Source organism: Mercurialis annua, linkage group LG7 (assembly GCF_937616625.2).
Source record: "Mercurialis annua linkage group LG7, ddMerAnnu1.2, whole genome shotgun sequence".
Taxonomy (NCBI): domain Eukaryota; kingdom Viridiplantae; phylum Streptophyta; class Magnoliopsida; order Malpighiales; family Euphorbiaceae; genus Mercurialis; species Mercurialis annua.
This window is the reverse complement of record NC_065576.1, coordinates 49,065,186-49,084,713: the sequence shown is the minus strand read 5'-3', so window position 1 is coordinate 49,084,713 and position 19,528 is coordinate 49,065,186. Positions and strand designations below refer to the sequence as shown.

General features: G+C 37.0%; 3 protein-coding genes and 1 long non-coding RNA gene across 4 annotated transcripts; 3 read left to right on the top strand and 1 right to left on the bottom strand.

Moving 5' to 3' along the window:
• Positions 1-375: 375 nt before the first annotated feature.
• On the top strand, positions 376-12,829 carry LOC126657299 (uncharacterized). Its single transcript, XM_056103829.1, has 20 exons — positions 376-859; positions 950-1,016; positions 1,221-1,637; positions 2,854-3,197; positions 3,282-3,482; positions 3,609-3,809; positions 3,954-4,028; positions 4,105-4,192; positions 4,285-5,233; positions 5,322-5,378; positions 7,186-7,279; positions 7,408-7,422; positions 7,559-7,708; positions 7,784-7,873; positions 8,095-8,169; positions 8,724-9,049; positions 9,150-9,402; positions 9,492-10,259; positions 10,559-10,805; positions 10,936-12,829. Exons 1-20 carry the CDS (start codon positions 470-472, stop codon positions 11,379-11,381), a joined length of 5,253 nt encoding a protein of 1,750 aa, XP_055959804.1. The 5' UTR covers positions 376-469; the 3' UTR covers positions 11,382-12,829.
• Positions 12,011-12,829, top strand: LOC126654648 (uncharacterized). Its single transcript, XM_050348582.1, has one exon. It carries the CDS (start codon positions 12,011-12,013, stop codon positions 12,623-12,625), a length of 615 nt encoding a protein of 204 aa, XP_050204539.1. The 3' UTR covers positions 12,626-12,829.
• An 83-nt stretch (positions 12,830-12,912) lies between these two features.
• LOC126654643 (inorganic phosphate transporter 2-1, chloroplastic) lies at positions 12,913-15,581 on the bottom strand. The gene is made up of 3 exons (XM_050348573.2): positions 14,707-15,581; positions 14,216-14,407; positions 12,913-13,922 (listed from the first exon to the last, which is right to left on the bottom strand). Exons 1-3 carry the CDS (start codon positions 15,394-15,396, stop codon positions 13,110-13,112), a joined length of 1,695 nt encoding a protein of 564 aa, XP_050204530.1. The 5' UTR covers positions 15,397-15,581; the 3' UTR covers positions 12,913-13,109.
• A 1,364-nt stretch (positions 15,582-16,945) lies between these two features.
• LOC126654649 (uncharacterized) lies at positions 16,946-18,979 on the top strand. The gene is made up of 3 exons (XR_007632664.2): positions 16,946-17,112; positions 17,263-17,300; positions 18,410-18,979. It is a non-coding gene; the product is annotated as an uncharacterized LOC126654649 (long non-coding RNA).
• The last annotated feature ends 549 nt before the right edge of the window (positions 18,980-19,528 follow it).

Here is a 19,528-nt window from a genome sequence, read left to right as displayed (position 1 = left end):
ACTTGGCTGATCACCTATGTAGGGTTATGCATAACGGAATCAAGTTGATAATTTCAATTACATCCGAAATTATAAATGTTGTATTTTACATTTTAGTTCGGTTTGGTATAAACTAAATTAAAAAAATCAAACCAAATTAAACTAAAAAATTAATTTAAACTAACTAATTTAATTTAGTTTAATCTAAAATAATGCAAAATTTATAAAATTGGTCAGTTTAATTTAAATATTTTTATTTTAAATAAGTTTACTCAGTTCAGTTTGAAGTGAATGTTAACTAAAGCTCAAAATGGATTGAGCCCTTACATGAGGCCCATTAGATGATCTTTTCCAGAAAAAATAATCAGCTGATGCAGGCTGCATAAACATTAGCATGCATCCTCTTCTCTTCTTGTTAATCAGTCTCCCCTGTTTAATCTTTCAGTAGCCCAAACCCTTATTCTTCAAAATTAAAAAATCAAAAACCTAAATGGACGGATTTCAACAACAGCAACATAATCCGTACATGAGACCACCGCCACCGGTGCCGCCACCGGATCCTCACCACCACTATCTTCACGGCCACCACCAGCAGCAGCAGCCAAGACCACCAGTCCCTCCACAACCCTCATATTACTCCAATCAATTCCAATATTATCCCCCTCCACCACCAGCTCAGCCTTCTCATTCTCCGTCTCCTCCGCCTCAGCAATGGGCGGGAGTGCCACCTCCTCCTCCGCCTCCTCAGAGTCATCAGCCTGCTTATCATCAGCCACCACCTCCACCTCCGCATCAACATCAACATCCTTCCCATCACCAGTTCCCTCCTCCACCGCCTCCTTATTCCCATCCTTCTCAAGCTTATCCTCCGGCCAGTCAGGTAATTACACATGTACTGTGGTTACTTGCACACTTAGCATATGCTTGCATTTCTCAGTTTCAATGCTTTTGATACGCTGCCGTTTTACAGGAATGGGGTAACTCTAATTGGGGCCACCCGCCGCCGCAGCAGCAGCACCCAGGCTGGGATTATCAAGGTTAGTGGCTCTTTTCTTAATGAAATCACATATTTATGCAATAAATGATGAAGATCAGGCAGGTCATTTTATGTTAATGTAATCCTATTGCTTGCTTTTTTGACCTAAGTTTAGATATAAGCTCGAAATGGAAACATAATTTTCTCATAGGCAGCTCTTATTCTAGAATTAATCATTGAAATGATGACTTGGGTGTGTGTGCAGTGGCGGCCCAGAACAATACAGAGGATTGGGCTGCCAGAGCCAGAGCATGGGCAGCGCAAACTGTTCCAGCTGATGATCAATATGCGCAGTCTCAATTTACACAAGTTGCCAGAACTGACGAACAAAGTCGGTTTCATGAACAATACCAGCAACCCACTGATTCTCATTATCAAGATTTCCAGCATCAACAATATCCTACACAAGGGTATCAGCAGTTTCCAGTTTCAGCAGCCCCTTCACATCAGCCTTCGATATCTTATTTGCAGGAGAATGCATCTTTCCAGTCTGGACCATCTTCTAATGTTCCTGATGGCCGCATGCCTTACACTAGTGGAGGTGGAACGTCAACTGGAGCAACAACTGCAAGTCCATCTGTTCATCCGCAGGAGGTACCTTCTAGTTATTCTTCTGTTACAGGTAATGATTTATTAAGTGTCTTGTAGTTACATGTGGAAACATGTATTCAAGAACTAATTTTATGGAGTGCACTATTTTCAATAGATTGCACCAATCTGATTATGTTGAATTCTGTAAATCAAAATTTCTGAGGGATGGAACTTCTGATGCATTGTCATTCAGATCTAGTTGGTCTGTGTGTACTTTGCAATTTGATTGAGTAGGACAATCTTTATGCTCTTTTTAATCCATTGTGGGGTGTCTCTTGTTTATATTCCTATTTTATGCTTTCATAGGTCACACCTTTTCAGTTTTGTCGAAATGGATATTTTCTAGGATTTGCTTAAATTAATATGGTGTTGACATATGATTTGATCTTCTTGAAAGTTTATTTAAATTGTAGTTTAATTTATTTAGTTAATAATTTATGTTTGGCTGTTCGACTTCTCTCCTAATCAGTTCTCTGGCTGTTCACAAGGACCGGGCTAAATCAAATGGGAAACAATTTTTTTTTCAAATGAAATTTTTATTCTTATTTTAAATTCCTTGCTGATTGAACATGTGATATAGTAAAAACATTTTGGTAGGAATAGGCAGTTGGATTAGAACTTCAATGGACCATCTGCCTGCTTCATAACAATTATTTGCACAACTACATTATTATGCCTAACTTTATGTTAAAATTGCCAATTTATAGACAAACTTTTTTTAATGCTGTCTAATATATATACAATGGAGTCATTTTAAAGAAAGAAAAATAATACTGGAGCTTATCCATCCATATCTCTATATTCTCTTGAATGAGCAAGTTATTTCTGATGGCTTCAAAGAGGTTGAATTCTGGAAGTCTCGTGATTGTTCTATATGGAATATGTTACCATTGTTTTATTTTATTTTTTGAAATTTCATTGCTATTTTATGGGATGAAAGAAAGATGAAATTGTTGTTAACATTGTAATATTAAGTAACATAAAAAAAAATTCTTTCCGCTCGGTTAGTTACAAGATAACTAAAATAAAATGATAAAAGTTGGTCTGCATAAGACTGCAGATAAATCATGTTTTGACAGTCATTTATTTACGTTTTGTACATATGAAGTTTGACATACATGAAATCAAGTGTTGCCTGCTTGTCAACTGAGAGTGAGATTATTGATGATCAATATGAGCTAGTATCCATCTTCAGATTTTGATGTCTCACTTTTAATTTTCAAATATTCTATTGGACTATATGACAGGTAGAGAAGAGGCCATTGATCAAAAGGATCAGCTGTATAAATCGTTGCCTTTTCCCATATCCTCAACATATGAAGGACAACGTAATATGCCACCAACATTACCTGCTCATGGTGGATCACTTTTGACTGAACAGCCCTTTGCATACAGAAATCGGGGAGCTGATCCTAATACTGACCTTAGTGACCAGCCTTTAGAATTTGCCCCCGGTTTCACCTGTGATCAAAATCCACCTATGCAATCTAGTTATCCTGCTCATCATGATTCAGCAGGAAATGTAAGAGGCCTTGGTCCTGTCACACCATCTGCTTATCCTCCAATCTCTTCCGTACCATCAGGGCATCAGGTACTAATTTTGGCTGTTTAGATTTTTTATTTATTTATTTGGGGACTTCTAAATTAATTTACTAATATTTGCTACATTTTCCAGCATGATTTTTCGCCAGCCCTATCACCCCCTATTTCAGGACATACTGTGCCTCCATTTGGAAGCTATCCTGGACATTTTCAATCAACAATTCCAGCTGCGGGTTTGTCGTATGGTCTTGGTCCTGGATCTTCACTTCATCCTGCTGCAGGCTTCTTAAGCGATGCCTATGGGATTTCAAATATTGCCGAACGCCCTAAAAAGGTGAGCTGTGTATACTGGTTTATTGTTTATAATAATTAACCAATGAGTATTAGTTCCATTTGAATGTGGTGAGTGAGGGGGGCAGATTTGTATTAGTTTTTAATAGTCCGTTTGCTAATTTGGCAGGCTCCTGTGCCTAATTGGCTTAAAGAAGAAATAATTAAGAATGCATCTGTTATCACACGGTCTTCTTTAGAGCATGCTAAAGAGGAATCAAAATTCATAGAGGATGAAGGTGTTGATAGATTGTATGGGAAGGGTGAGCAAGCTGATAGCAGAAGTGTTGATTCTCCTAGGTCGAATGAAGAAGAAGAAGAAGATGATGAGGTGCTTATTTTGTTCAAATGATGTTTTGTTAGCTATTGACCTCTTTTGACTTTTTAATTTCTGTAAAAAATTTAATTTAGTTCTTCGCCATTTTTTTGGGAAATAAATATCCACTCTCATTGTCCTTTTTCTTTTACTCTGCAGGCTGATGAGGAAGTTGCTAAATCTGCTGCCCTTAATCAAGAAATAAAACGTGTTCTGACTGAAGTTCTTTTGAAGGTTAGCCGCATTAATCTAGTAGGCATCTTTTTACTGCTATCCCATGTCAGTTTTAACTTATTTGTTTCTTGAATAGGTTACTGATGAGCTTTTTGATGAAATTGCATCAAAAGTTCTTGATGAAGATAATCCTATGGTTGAAGGTGCTGGTTCTGTAATTTCAGGTCGCTGTTTTACTAATTATGTTGATAGACATAAAATGTTGACCTCTTTCTTCTCTAGAACTTATCCTCAATTTTGAATTTTGGGTTTTCAGAAGAGCACAATGCTAGCACTGCAAATCACAAGGTGTCTCCATCTCCTCCAGAAGTCCTGATTCCCAAGACTTCTGCTAAGGTTCTAGTTTCTGCTAAACCCAAAGAGCCTGAGACTGAAGATGTCAGCGAAAAGTCAAGTTCCAGTGCCCCTGGAAATGTATTGGGTCTAGCTACTTATGCATCTGATGATGATGAAGAGGATGATGAAATCAAGAGTTCCAGCTTGCCAAATGTTAGGAACAATGATGTGCTTCAACAATCCAGCTCTGCAGAATTTTCAAAAGTTACACATGGTGTTGCTGAAAATGGCAGCTCACCAGAAAAACCTGTAAAGAGCAGCAAGCAGACAGATTTGGAGACGGATTTACGCAAAACAAGCCTTGTTGAGTCTAAACACACGATCAATGAGTCTGGTTTGAGAGCTAATCTTGCAAAAAAAGTTCTGGACGACTCTCAAAATGGGGAAACTCGTAGGAAATTAAACGAAGATAGTGAACATGAAAGTAAAAAGAGTTATTCTGGAGAAAACATTAAGGATGCAGAGCTTGGGTTCAGGGAAAATGAGAAAGGAGATAGAAATGGTAAGAAATCAGATGAAGTGCATTCAAGAAAGGAAAAGAAAGATGATCGAAATGGCTCAAAAGAGAAAAAGAAAGAGCGAAGCAGTAGGACTGGAGAAAAATCAATGGAATCTGAATCAAGGAAAAGATCCCATCTTAATATGGAGGAGGATAGGAAAGAGTCAGAGAAACTGCATAGATCAAATGCCAAAGAAGATGACAATAGAAAAACAGGTCGGACAAAGGACAAGGAAGAAGATAGAGCAAGACATAAATCTGCCAATGACTCGAGCAGACGCAAGAGAAGACGTTCCTCTTCAACTAGCAGTAGGAGTAGAAACAGCAAAGACAGAGAATTGAGTCATGAAGGATCAGACGATTCTAAGAGGTTCTTCTTTCAGACATTGTTTATTAATTTATTTCATATTTTTATTCTTGATTTTATGCATATGTTCATTCTTTTTTCTGTTCTGCAGAAAGACGCATTCAAAAAGGCGGAACTTATCACCATCACCTGTCAGGTCAAGAAGAAGGTACATTTATAAGTTTTTTTGGCGCTTAAATAGATTTTTCATTTATCTTGGAATTAGAAGTCAAATTCTAATGAGATGTTAAGACATCTCATGGAAAACAAAGACTTGAGATGAGACCTTAAATTGATGACTGCTTATGTCATCTTAATATGCAAATTATCTGTTAACGTTGTTAACAGGTTAGCGTTCTTTTCAAACAATATAAGTTTACTTGGGCGAGACCCAAGTAAAAATTCAAAGTCTAACTGAACTCTTGTGTTACTATTTATATATTTCCCACCTAGTGCTTTGTCATTCTTATAACTGTTGTCATCTTAATATGCAAATTATCTGTTAACGTTGTTAACAGGTTAGCGTTCTTTTCAAACAATATAAGTCTTGGGCGAGACTCAAGTAAAAATTCAAAGTCTAACTGAACTCTTGTGTTACTATTTATATATTTCCCACCTAGTTCTTTGTCATTCTTATAACTGTTTGTGGCTTTGATGGGAGGCTTTGATGAACTTTAATGCTTGAGTGAAGTTTTTTGTTGGTTGATTCTAATAGATTGCTCTGATACTTTTTGTTTCACATTCTACTAAATTTCTAATTTGTTTTCTTAATTTACATTCCACTCGATTACTAAATTGATTCTCTTTCATGTTCTACTCAATTTCTAAATTTGGATATCATTCTTGCCATATTGTTTGTTTGTCTCTATTTCCTGTAGTCTGCATTGGAAGTCATATGGCAAGCTTTGCCTTCTGAAAAAAGTAGACATATGTTGGGTGGAAATGTATTGTGTCATGGGAATGAAATTATGATTTGGGGGAGAGTACATTTGATCTGGTGTTTGTACTTTGTACACTATTGGGTGTTGGAGTGGACTTGACTCTTTTGTTAGAAAACTTGGCGCTCATTATGACACATGGATGAGCCAACATGTGGTACTAGTGTGGAATTTCTTAACATAACATTGTTGTACTTCTATCTGTTTTGTTTTCCCTGCATCATATACTTCATTTCCATGATTTGTCAGTGTTTGTTTCACAAGTGACCTCAGTTTGTTTATGAGATGCATGACCTTTTCTGGAACATGGATTGACTTTCCTTTTTTTTCCTCCCTGTAAACTTGCATGAGCAGGTTCCCTTTTTCTGAATCTCTCTTTCATACTGTTTACTTTCTGTCAGTAATTTCATAGATAGGCTAACCTTCTGTCAACATATGGACTTTTACATGCATACAGTCACCAAAATTGGCCTGTTGAAGACATTATACTATGCAAGCCTTTGGGAAATGCAAGGCACTCTTACAATCCGTTACGTATTTATTTTCATGTTAACATTGTATCTGTTCTTTCAAACTACACACAGACAGGAAATGTTAATTCTATCAACATAATTTTTCTTTGGAAAGAATATTTAGAATTGAACATAAGCTACTAGGTTTTAATGATCAAGGTATAGTCTTGCTGATTGCTTCTTCCCTTATAACTGTTCTTGAAATAAAATTTGCAAAATAATGGATAGAAATGGATACCTATCCTGGATATTCTGTAAATCATACACATCTGATTCATCTTTTATAAAGTATAATAGAGGTTGATACCTTCTTTTTAGGTTAATTTTCACTTTGATTAAACTGAATTTAAGAAACTTGGATACATAATGGTGTTTGATTAAGTAGATTAAGTTTTCATGTTGCGAGTAGCAAATAAGTTTATGTTCAGGACAGATCTTATCAAGTTTTGACTAATACAAGGCTAAATGTTTTGCTTGAGTTGTGTCTGACTCACCAAATAAGTGTGATGGGTGTTTTCATTTCTAGACAAGTTTCGCGGTCACCTCATAGCAAGCATTCTCAGCGCAGGCATTCTCCCTACTCTTCTCTTGAGTCCACCAGGTATGTTGCATGCAGCCTCTAAGATTAAGATTTTATTAATGTTTTCTCAGGCATGATCACCCACATGCTCCCAGGTGAAAGCGCCAAGCTTCATAATTTTGTACTTGAAGTGTTCTCTTGTTCAGTAACTGTAATTATTTTCTACAGGAAGAAGAAATCAAGGTCCAAATCACCTGTAAGGCGGCATAGATGAGTCTACCGGACATTCTTTGGATGATACTGGTCAAGGAGCGCAAGGACTTCCGATCTGATGGTCTTCAAGATGTACCCGCCTTTACATTTTTCATTACGGCATAAGCAAGGGGAAAATGGCCTATATTTTGTCGCAGCGGAGGAAGGTGTTTGTGGTTTTATTAGTTTTGATTTATCGGCATGCTTAAGGAAGGTTAAACTGATCCAGCGGAACCTTGTTTCAGAATCCCGTTCAAAAAATAACGAAGATTTCTGGGTCAGTTTGTTAATATTTTTGACTGAGATGAACGACTTCTTTGTGAGTGTTATAATTATAGCACATTGATCTCAGTTAGAACAGCAGGCTGTAGTGTTATTCTGTTGTGTGATTTGGCCATTGCAAGGAGGGAAGCTTCGTCGCATTAGCGATCAGACTAAAAGTGTTAAATAGGCAGCTGCAATTTTGTATTCACTTTATGTTTTTAGTGATGATCGTGCAAAAGATGTGTAATTCTTCATAGTTACCAAAAGCGAAATCCATATTACGAGCCTGGCATCAGTTATGCTTAAATCGAGCTGCCTACAGCACAAGTTAATGTCATGTTCGGATGCACAGATAGGAGTTGAGGTCAAGATATGGCATTACGGTTTCCGAAAATTCAGGTTTCATCCCATTTGCAGGCTTACAGTGAATTGTTGAGAGTTGTCCATCTTATACCGTACTGTCAGAATACTACTGTTTGAGTCGACACAGATCCACCAAATGGTGTCGCTCCAACTCCAAAACAAAGAAAAAGCAGCTATGTAGACAACCATCAAACGGTGTCGTTTTCGTCATGAACATTGCTTTTCTAATGCTGAATCAAACTATTTGACCTTTATTGGTGGAAGTTAGGAGGCAAAGTTTTGATTATTCAAATATAAAAAACGGCAAAAAATAATGGAAAGCTGACGTGTTATTAACTCCATATAAGCATAACCTCACATGCCTCATGAATCCATCGCCTCTCTCTCCTTGATGTTAGTGCTACACTGCCAAATGCCAATACCATATTAGTCTACAATGGCCGCCTTTTCAGTTTGTTATTCTTTCACTCTATTTTCTGTTAAAGTAAACACTTTTTCATTTTGTCACATAAAACCCATCTCTCTTCATTATTCAACACTTCTTCTCAACTTTGTAATATCAAATGAAGGTGAGAACTTATCTAACGGTATAAGCGCCGGACAGCAATCTCGTGGTTACGTTTTTTTCATGTCATGCTGATTTTTTTTGTTTTCTTGTATTACAGGTAACTCGAGTAGGTCTTTGGTCAATTTGGCTGTATGGTTTTATACTCATTGCTCTCTCCATGTACACTACTCAGAAATTACCTTCGTTCATCATCAACAACATCCAAGAATCTCCCTTTACCAATCACAGCAATACGCGTAATCCGAAAATCACAATCTTTTCAGCACCCAACTCAGTTGGAGTTAAACAGAGCCTTGCTATTCGCTCTTGGCTCGCTTTATCGCCTCGAATTACTGTTGTTCTTTTCACTCAGCACCCTTCTGCTGTTTCCTTTGCCTCCGCCTTTGATTCGCGGGTTCTGGTTGATTCCAGTGTTGATTTCACGTAACTGTTTATTCTTGTTTTTGCCACATTTAGTTCTTTAATGTTTAAGAATCTTTTAATTTCTGTTGAATTATTCTGTTGGGGTGTTGATTTTGTGTAGGTTTCTTGGTGTACCGTTCTTGCATTCAATGCTGGAAAGATCGAGAGATTTTGCAATGGATGTATCAGTTTTTGTTGATTCAGAAACAGTTCTTCTGCCTGATTTTGTTTCCAGTTTGAATTATGCTTATACACTTGATCATGATTGGCTTTTAGTTGCTTCATTGCGTAATGTTTCTTACTTCCCGTTTGATTTGGATGGCAATGGAAGACACTGGCTGAGAAAAGATGGTAAATTGATGACATCTCATGAGGTATGGAGGAATCTTTTTCTATTAGACACCGGAATTTTGACGGTTTGACACAAGTGAATTGATATGATATCTTCTTTTGATTGCATCAGTTGCTGGAAACTCTTGGGCAGAATGGGCTGTTGAACTCGAATCATTGTGATGATAGATTGTTGTTGGCGTGGAATGGAAAGAATGTGCCTTTACATGACGGCGTGCTGCCTCCTTTCTTGTATGGGAAAGGGATTCATAACCATTGGATTATCAATGAAGCTATGTTGTCTGAATTTAGGTTTGTGTTTGATGCAAGTAGGACGATTACGTGTTTTTATTTAAAAGATCATGGAAACTGGTCTGATCGGTCAGTGAAGGAGTCCGGTTTTGACGATACCAGAAAGAGAAGTTGGGAAAATGCTGGCAATTCCCATCTTGGTGCAGCATATGGATCATTACTTTTCCGCGAAATCAATTATTCTAGCCTAGTAAAACTTGTGAACTGTGATGGCAGATATCTCTTTGTTGACTCAAAAGAAGATATTTTAATGAATCAGAGACCTAGCCTATTGAATAGAAGAGTCTTGTATTCTAGGACTAAGATGAAAACTATAGCTTGTGTTGACAATACTAAATCACAAGATGAGACTTTGAATTGCTCCCTGAAAGATCAGTTACAGCACTTGGCACCACTCGAGTTTCCATTTTCCTTAGAGTCACTGCTTTCGATAGCTGCAGATGAGAATAATATAGTGGTGCTTGCTGTTGCTGGGTTTAGCTATAAAGATATGTTGATGAGTTGGGTGTGCAGATTGCGACGCCTCCGGGTCACTAACTTCTTAATTTGTGCCCTTGATCATGAAACATATGAGTTCTCAGTCTTACAGGTAATTTTGCATCTATACTTTCTGCTTCTTTTCAGTATCAGTTTCATCCCCTATCTTAATTGCCATATATTTTTGAGTTCTGTATCACTTGAAAAAAAGGAACAAGAACATTTGAATAACTAGTTGTCTATGTTATGAATTATGATAATTGGTAATCAATTAATATCTGAGAACTTCTTGAAAAATTGATTGCAATTAAGAATTTCCTCTGGGAAATATAGTGACTTTATATGATGATCAATGTCTCGGACGACATGGCCTTTATGCGTCTAAACTGAAAAATCTTTGTTTCATGCTAGGGCCTGCCTGTTTTCCTCGATCCATCCGCCCCACGTGATATTAGCTTTGATGATTGTCATTTTGGAACTGAATGCTTTCAAAGGGTGACAAAAGTGAAGTCCAGATTAGTTCTGAAGATATTAAAGCTGGGGTACAATGTGCTTCTAAGCGACGTAGATGTGTATTGGTTTGCAAACCCATTGCCAATGCTCTCTCTTTTCGGTCCTGCTGTTCTGGTTGCACAGTCTGACGAATACAAAAAAACAGGTCATATTCTAACCTCAGGGCAGTTAATTTCTTCAGTGATATAGAAATAGAAATATGCATTACATCTGTATAATTAATTAGATTGAAATGCTAGAGCAACTCGTTCAAATTTTCTGTAATTTACTTACAGGACCTGTGAACTTGCCTAGGCGTTTGAACTCTGGATTTTATTTCGCTAGATCTGATAGCTCAACGATTGCTGCTATGGAGAAGGTGGTAAATCATGCGGCAACTTCGAGTCTCTCTGAGCAACCAAGCTTCTATGACATGTTATGTGGAGAAGGTGGATCCAATCGCTTAGGTGATGATAAATGTGTGGAACCTGAAACTAATCTGACCGTTCATTTCTTGGATAGAAACCTCTTCCCTAATGGTGCATACTCAGACCTATGGCAGAAAAAAAATGTGAAAAAAGCCTGTAAAACAAAGGGCTGTCTCGTTCTTCATAACAATTGGATCAGTGGAAGGCTGAAGAAACTGGAGCGTCAAATTTCGTCTGGTCTATGGGAGTATGATAGTAGCGAAAGGATGTGCTACAGAACTCAGAACATTCAGCACAGAGGAGTTTCAAAATGAAGAAGCAGTTCTTTCATTCCTTGATATTGCAGATCTACTTTAAGTCGACCTGGATATGTCCTTTTCTTCGAGGGCTGGCCTATTATGTGTTTGAACCGAAATATTTCTGTCTTCTACCTAGGCCTGCCTGGTTTCTGAGATCCGTCAGCCCTTTATAACATCAGCTTTGATGATAGTCACTCTGGAACTGAATGCTTTTAAAGTGCGACAAAGTGATGTTCAGAATGGTTCTGCAGATATTGAAGCTAGGCTACGGTATACTACTGTGCTATGTATTGCCAAATTTGTCCGGTTCATCGGAGTAGGGTAGCAACTAAAGGATGTGCCGCAGAAGCAGCTCATTGTGAAGATGATGAAGTATGTTCTACCTGCTCAAATGGTTAATATTCTTTGATGCTGATTACTTTGGATTTCTCGTGGTTAGAATAAAAGAAGATTTATGCTGATTCTATGTTATAATTGTACGCCTTGGTTTCATCTTTTTTGTTTTTTGGGAGAATACTATATTGGAATCAGCCGGCCATGCAAAACAAAAGAGAAGTATATCCACCTTGACAACAGTTAATACCTGAAGCCGGCACAACTTTCGCCACATTTCCTGCTGATCTGACAGCTTTTAATTTTCAGATATGCTGAAGGCCTGTGTTAACTTGCTAGGTCAAAATCAAGACTCTCATAAGAAATCGAAAAGGAAAGAAGAATTGGAAATAGCTTCCATCTCATTCAGCTTGCGCTCACAGTCAAGAGATTTTTATGTGAGGATAGTTCATGCAGGCGGACGGGAGGATTTGTATCCGCATGAAGTTCCGGTATCTCAATTGATGGAAAAATATCCCGGGATGTGTGTTGCCAGGCCAGAAGTTTTCAAAAATCCTCAGAAATCCTTGTTAAGGCCGGACGAGACTTTGTTGCCAGGTCACAAATATTTGATGATTCCAACTACTACTGCTCGGAAATTGAAACGTAAACAAACGAAGAAGGGAAAAGCCTCAGGTAATGCTCATGTTAAAAATGAGATGTCAGATGTAAACATTACTTGGAATGCAGGTAAAGACGGTTCAGATGAATCTGTTTCATCTGCAAAAGAATTCTATGTCTCCAAGGGGAGGTGGTCTAAAGACTCGAAACGTTCATCAAGGAAGAGTGTTAAATTGAAGAAGCCTTTCGTTCCTCCGCTCCCCAAAACAATTCGCGTTCAAGGATGGGAACCAAGTCTGACCTCTGTACAGGAACTCTCTCCTTGATCATTTCATCTGCCTGTTCACTTGCATCTGTATTCCGGTACGTTGTTAATTTCTCCTCGGTGTTGCTTGATTGCCTGAGAATTGTCTTACAGACAATAATATGAATGTATAGAAGTTGTTTGAATACTTCTCACTTGCAACACTTTCATAACTGCTAAAAAAATTTATATGCTAATCTTTTTGAATATTACATGTGAATTTCAACTCGGTCTGTTTCGATGAGCCATCTCGCAATCTAGTTTATGCGTGTCCGAGTATTCTTATAGGATACATAATTCAAACAATGGTTAGAGTTTGAAACACATAAATTAACAAGAATAATTAAATATGTGTCCTCAGTTCCATATAAATTGTGAATTCCAGGCTAAGGAATTCACATTAGCTCAAAAAGACGGAATAATTTACAAATTCTTCGAAGAAAAGATGAATGATCTGGATTAATAGCATACATTTACCTGTTACTTTGAATGATGTAAATGCACACTCAAAATATGGAAGACAAAAGCTTGGTCAAGATCCATGTATAAATAACTGCAAAAGTAGCACCAGCTGGTATTGTGATAAGCCATGAAGCAACAATCTCTCTCACAGTCTCTGCTCTAACACTGTTTAGTCCTCTCGCAAATCCCACCCCCATGACCGCACCCACCAATGTATGCGTTGCTGAAATTGGTAGTCCTAGTTTTGAAGCAACTAGAACAACAGAAGCTGCCGCAAACTCGGCTGCAAATCCTCTAGTTGGTGTGAGTTCTGTTATCTTCTTTCCTATTGTAGCTATCACTCGATAACCCCACATGGTCAACCCTGCAACAATACCGAATCCTCCCCACGCAAGAACATCAGTCGGAATAACAATCTCCGCCGCACTGGCACCGCCTTGAAGAATAGATAATGCGGCAGCCAAAGGACCTATTGCGTTGGAGACATCATTTCCGCCGTGAGCGAACGACATGAAGCAGGCCGAGAGTACTTGCATGTATCCAAAAACAACATAAACTATCTCCAGCTGGGTTCCTGTTGGTCCAGCAATATCAGAGAGAAATCCGATGTTTTTGTTCTGGAGAGGCTCGGGCTGTATTGCAGCAGCTTTTTCGAGGAGAGGACCAAGCTGTTTGTGGATGATTCTGTAGAATAAGAACGCACCAACTGCACCACAGGTTAAAGCCTGTGCCAAAGCTATAGGAAAGGTATTGCTTAGAGGAAAAGCTGCAAAAGAGATCCCCGTTACACCCGCAAAGACAGCGATTGGTGCAGCTGCAGCTGCTGCTAGTCCTGGATTCGGAGCACTGTAAACAAACTGCAAAACTATGTGCAGTGAGAACTCGGAAATTCCTCATTGCAGATGATCATAGAAGCTGAAAACACGGTGAAATGGAAGACCACAAAACAGCATTTTTGGATGTGTCTCCGGAAACGGAAACTAAATGCTAAAATGTAGGACTGATAAGATTTCCATGGAGCATAGTTCGTAAAGATTGAATACTATAAGTCTTTTGGGGAGAATAATTCTATTAAGCAAGTATAAACTCTTTATCAGAAGATAAATGCAATAAGCTTTAACGTTTCGGGTATAAGATAGGAAGTACATACCCGACGGATGCATTTATAGACAAGGAACGAGACCATAGCTCCCATTACGGGTGATATCACCCAAGACGAAGTCACCTTTGCTAGTGAACTCCAGAAGACAGCACCAGGTCCTCCATAGACAAGACCAAATCCAACCATTGCTCCTACAATACAGTGTGTGGTGGAAACAGGCAAACCATAGTAGGATGCAACCTGCATATATTTCCAGATAATAAGATCATTCAAGATTATAGCTCAACTACCAATAAAACAATATGGAGAGAGTTCACATCCATTAAAACTAACAAAAAAGCATCTAGTTTCGTAGTAATTAGTAAACAACAAAAGCGAATTGAGCGTAATGATCCATAAAATCTAAATATTTTTTCAATTTTATCAATTCTAACCAAACTTGTTACTTTGTCAATTATAGCATGCATGATCTAAAGGATTCTATTTAATTATTAGGCCTAAAAAGAATGCATTAAGAAATAAACAAAAAAATGTAGCACCTGCAACCAAGTACCAGCAGCAGCCAAAGAAGAGAGCAGACCAGCAAAAAGCAAACTATCTTTCCCTTCAAACACATTAGCCATCAGAATCCCCTTCTGCATTGTCCCAGTCACATGAGTCCCCATCAAAAACGCGCCGGAAAACTCCAAAATAGCCGCAATAACCACCGCTTGCCGGAGACTCAAAGCGCCAGAACCAACAGAAGTCCCCATAGCATTAGCAACATCATTGGCTCCGATATTCCAAGCCATATAGAATCCGAATAACAGCGTCGTGTACGATAAAATCTTGGTCTTCAAACCGAATCCTGCTCCTAAAGATTTCATCAGAAAGGGCAGACTCAGAGCTGCAAATGCTATGAATATAGATATAGCAGAAGCCGTTCTTGATGATATATGAAACGCCTGAGCCATTCCAGGCAACTCGTCATCTTCTTCTCCAACATGTTTCTTCTCAATATGAACATCTTCTGTTCTTTCCTCTTCACTCCCCGCGTCGGCAAAGGATGATATTCCGGCAAACGGGGGTGCAAATTTGGAGTTGTTCAGTCTCAGAACCGGGAAAAGAACCTGGTTTGGCCGGAAAACGTAAGAATCTTTGTTCAGGCGGTTTTTGTAGGAGTTGGGGAGGAGTAAAGATTCTTTAGTGAGAGTGTTTCTTGAAGAAGATAGGCAGTAAGAGGAAGACATTTCTTGAAGGAAAATGATGAGGATAAGGGATTAGTGAGGTATATTCTTGACCATGGAAGCAAGTGGAGAAGGGAGAGTGGTTGGTGGTGGTGGTGGAGGATGTGGTGGTGGTGGTTGTGAAAGAAGAATGAGAAAATGTGCATGTTGGAATTTTGTTTTAAAAAAGTTTGGATTATTTTTGTTGGGGTGGAGTTGAAAGGGATTTGTCTGCTTGATTTAAATGAGTGGTGCTTGTTGCTTGAGAGTTTTATACATTATACACTCACAACTTTATAGAATTAGAAACAAAGGATCATTTTACTCCTTCAAATTGACATGAAATATAAAATAGGTCAATTTTAGCAAAAGTAGGCAAAAAATCTCAACCTTGGCCAAACCGTAGCATTTATGAAAAATTATACAACACAACCGTTGCGTCATATTATTCGTGCAATAAGCCAATAGTGCGTTAGTCACTTGGAAATATTAATGTCAATATGGGCCTAACTTGAATGGCTAACGCCGTTCTAAGTGCATCAAGAAGTTGTGGATCCGAACCACGCCTCTAAAACTAACAAACTAACAGTTGAGACTCGAAAAAATCGATTATCATCTTTGATTAAAAAAATGGAATTCAATGATAACAACATGTAATAATTAAAAGATTATGTATCGCAAATGCTTATTGACTTATTATAAAAATGACGCCACGCAACAGTTGTATGGATAAATACTTATCATTTACACTCCTCTATTAAAAAAAGAGTGGAAAATCTGATTAATCATAATTAACCTTAATTAACCCTAATTAACATACTATTTTAATTAATCTTAATTAAAATCTAATTATCCCCAATATTAAATTTAACTTAAAACCTAATTGAGGATAGGCTAATAGTCTTAAAAATTACCAATTTTTTTTTTCAATAGCACCCTAATCTTGTAATTTTGTCAATTTTACACCTTTTCATATTTTTGACTTTGAATAACATCATAAATCACTAAATTGAACTCTTTCCATTTGGATAATATTTAAAATAAATTTTTCAGATTTAATATATATTATAAATGATATATAATGTTATACATTTTCACAAATAAACCATCATCTCCACAAATTTAAATTAAATAATATAAATTAATTAAAAATGGTCGATTCTGCACCGCATTACTTAGACCCATTTTGGCAAATTAGCTTACAAGTTGAGGGAGTAAAATGTCAAAATGGGGTTTATTCCTCATAATCACCAAGTTCATGACTGGTTTGTCTATTAAATTACTTTATATGTTAATTGGCCCTTGCTGACAAGTTAAGGGGCAAATTGCTATTAAGTCCATATTTTTATGTCATAGTTTAAGATTCTTGTATACAAGTTTCTGGACTCGGAATTAATGAAGCCCATAATGGTGTCTTTTTGAAGCCCAACTGGGGTAAGCTATCGTGTCAGGATATCCATGGGCCTATCTTAGGCCAAAACTGTTCATTTAGTTTAGAGGAAATTACATGGTGTACGCCTTTTTGAAAAATATATCCACAATTGGCCTCTCAAATTTTAAGTTATCAAGCGTACTCTTTTCTTAACTTTCTCTTTTCACTTTTACTCCTTTTTTCCCTTGCCGTCACTGTGCTCATTTCTGTAAACCATTTTTTTCTCCTGACTATTCTTCCGCTCGTCGTCTTCGTGTTTTTCCTGTAAATCGTTTCCTTCGCCATCTTTGTTCATTCAAAGTTTCGCAGTAAACTTCTCTTATTTACTATTCTTTTCTCTTATCTTATTCTTCTACTTAACCCTAATAGTTGCTTTATTTATTAATTTGTGTTAAATTAATTAATCAATAATCAGTTTATGTGAATAATGATTCTCTGTTCACTTGTTTAATTTGTAGATTTGGAAACAAGAAAAGGTGACGAGGATCATGATATGGTATAGTAATTTTATATGTGTATTGGTATGGTAGTAATTGGTTTTGTGTAATATGTATGATTCCTGCTCCATAAGACTTTCTATGACTGAATACCAAAGTTCTAGTGTGTGGCCCTAATTCTAACGAGGTTTTTAAATTGCTTTCTTTGTTCTTTCTTTTATTTTTCTATTATAAAAAGATGGGTTTTGAATATCATTGATTGATCTAGTTTTTCTTTTATAATCTTTGCTCAACTTTGTTTGAATTCTTTGATCAGTAGACAAATTGAAACTGATAGAGAGTTGAACTATTATTTGTAGTTTGTAGCCACCTTGGCGTAGGACCATTAGAATCTAGAAAAAACTTCTTTTTGTGGTTGAATAAGCAAATTTTTATTTAATTTGCAGGCTACAGCAGAATTGTAAGGCATGATATATTTTAAGTATATTTTCTATGTATTGTATTTTTTGTGTATCAATTGCCACATTCTTCTCGTTGAATATATATATAGTTAAATCATTTATTTCCTTCTTCTTATTAAGTGGTATTGGACTGAGTTTTCTTTCTCTTAGATGTGGATATATGAGAAAATTAGTTTGATTTTTATGTGGTAGTTTGACATTAGCTTTTAGAATATACGTTTTTTAGATGAGTTTTTAGCTACTCATGAACTACTAAAAAGCTACTTGGAATCGTAAGGTGTCTCTTTTAAGATTTTGTCCACCTGAATCTCTGTTGGTGGCTCAGTTCATTCTGTGTCATTTGCTGGATCAGATGCAATAAATGGATGTTTAAAGGGTATGAGTGTGGATGTTTTTCGAGTTAGTTCATCAAGAGCTATAAGCACATCAAGTCAAGGTTGGAAGAAGAAGCAAAATAATTACAGAAAAATTTATTACTGTTGTTTTTTCTAGTGTCAATGTCTTTTATTTTTAAATGTGAATCCTGATTCTATTCTTTTAATTCATAATAAATTATTAGTCGGAATCAATTGGATTATGGTTTGCAACATTAGCCGTGAACTTTGTCGCGAAATGATTAATTAGCAACAAAGGTTTTATATGTTGGGAAATGTTTTTAGTAACGGACATTTTTATTTGCTTGCTCAATATTATGTTTGAATTTTCAGGTGCTACAAATGCAACGTTTACACTAGTTAACAAATGTGAGTACACCATATGGCATGGAACCTTAGGCACTCCAAAACTAGACTCGACAGGCTTTGAACTACCAGAAAGAACTTCCCGCTCCTTTCAAGGTCTGACATGATGGTCCAGTCGCTTATGGGGAAGAACAAGGTGTAACTTCGACAGCTTCGGCCAAGGTTCCTGCTCTACCGTAGACTATGGCTCGAGCCAACTTGATTGCAATGGAAACAACGCTACCCCACCGGCAACTTTAGTAGAATCTACACCAACTACACTCATAAGAATGCTATTTTTCACCTGCTCCGGATATAGCTCAAGGAAAAGCCCAAGCATTCTATTCAGTCTCCAACTTGCAAAGCATTGTTGTTTCAACAATCTAATTGTGGAGTGCGATGCTTTAAATGTAATTGAGCATCTTCAAGGTGTAATAATCGACCTCTCTAACCGGGGCCTGATTTTTTATGATATTTTGCAGCTAGCTTGTAGTTTTACTAATATTAACTTTCTATATACTCGTAGAAACAACAATATCAACTTTGTATATTCAGCTATGATTGCTCGTTGGTTGTCGTTTGCCGGTCTTTTGGAAGGTTATTTGTCAGTTGCTCTTCCGTTAATTGTAGGTTGCTTGGTAAAATGTTGTTTGTTCGTTGCTTTTTCGTTGCTAGTTGGTTGCTTTTTGGTGATTTATTAGTACCTACCAAAGTAGAATACATAGAAAGAAAAGCAAACTAATGCCTCTGAATCATAAGTAAAAAAGTGGTTAAGAAGGAATATATTTCTTAGTTAATTGCTTTTAATAAAAGGGAATCGTTTAATTTTATTTCAATATAAAAGAAAACAGAGCATTGGAATTAGAATTATGAATAGAAATAAAACAGAATCAAAATTTTATTACTTTGCTACAGATTTCAAAATCACAACTAAAAGCCAAATATGTGAGCTGATATATGAGTTTCAGTCACATACATAATCACCAACTAGTCAATATCTAAGCAATTGCTACTACTCTATTATTATCACTAAACCTAAAGAACTGAAAAACTACAAATCAAAAGCTTGGATAATGTCAAACTATTAGTATAAACCAATCAAAATAA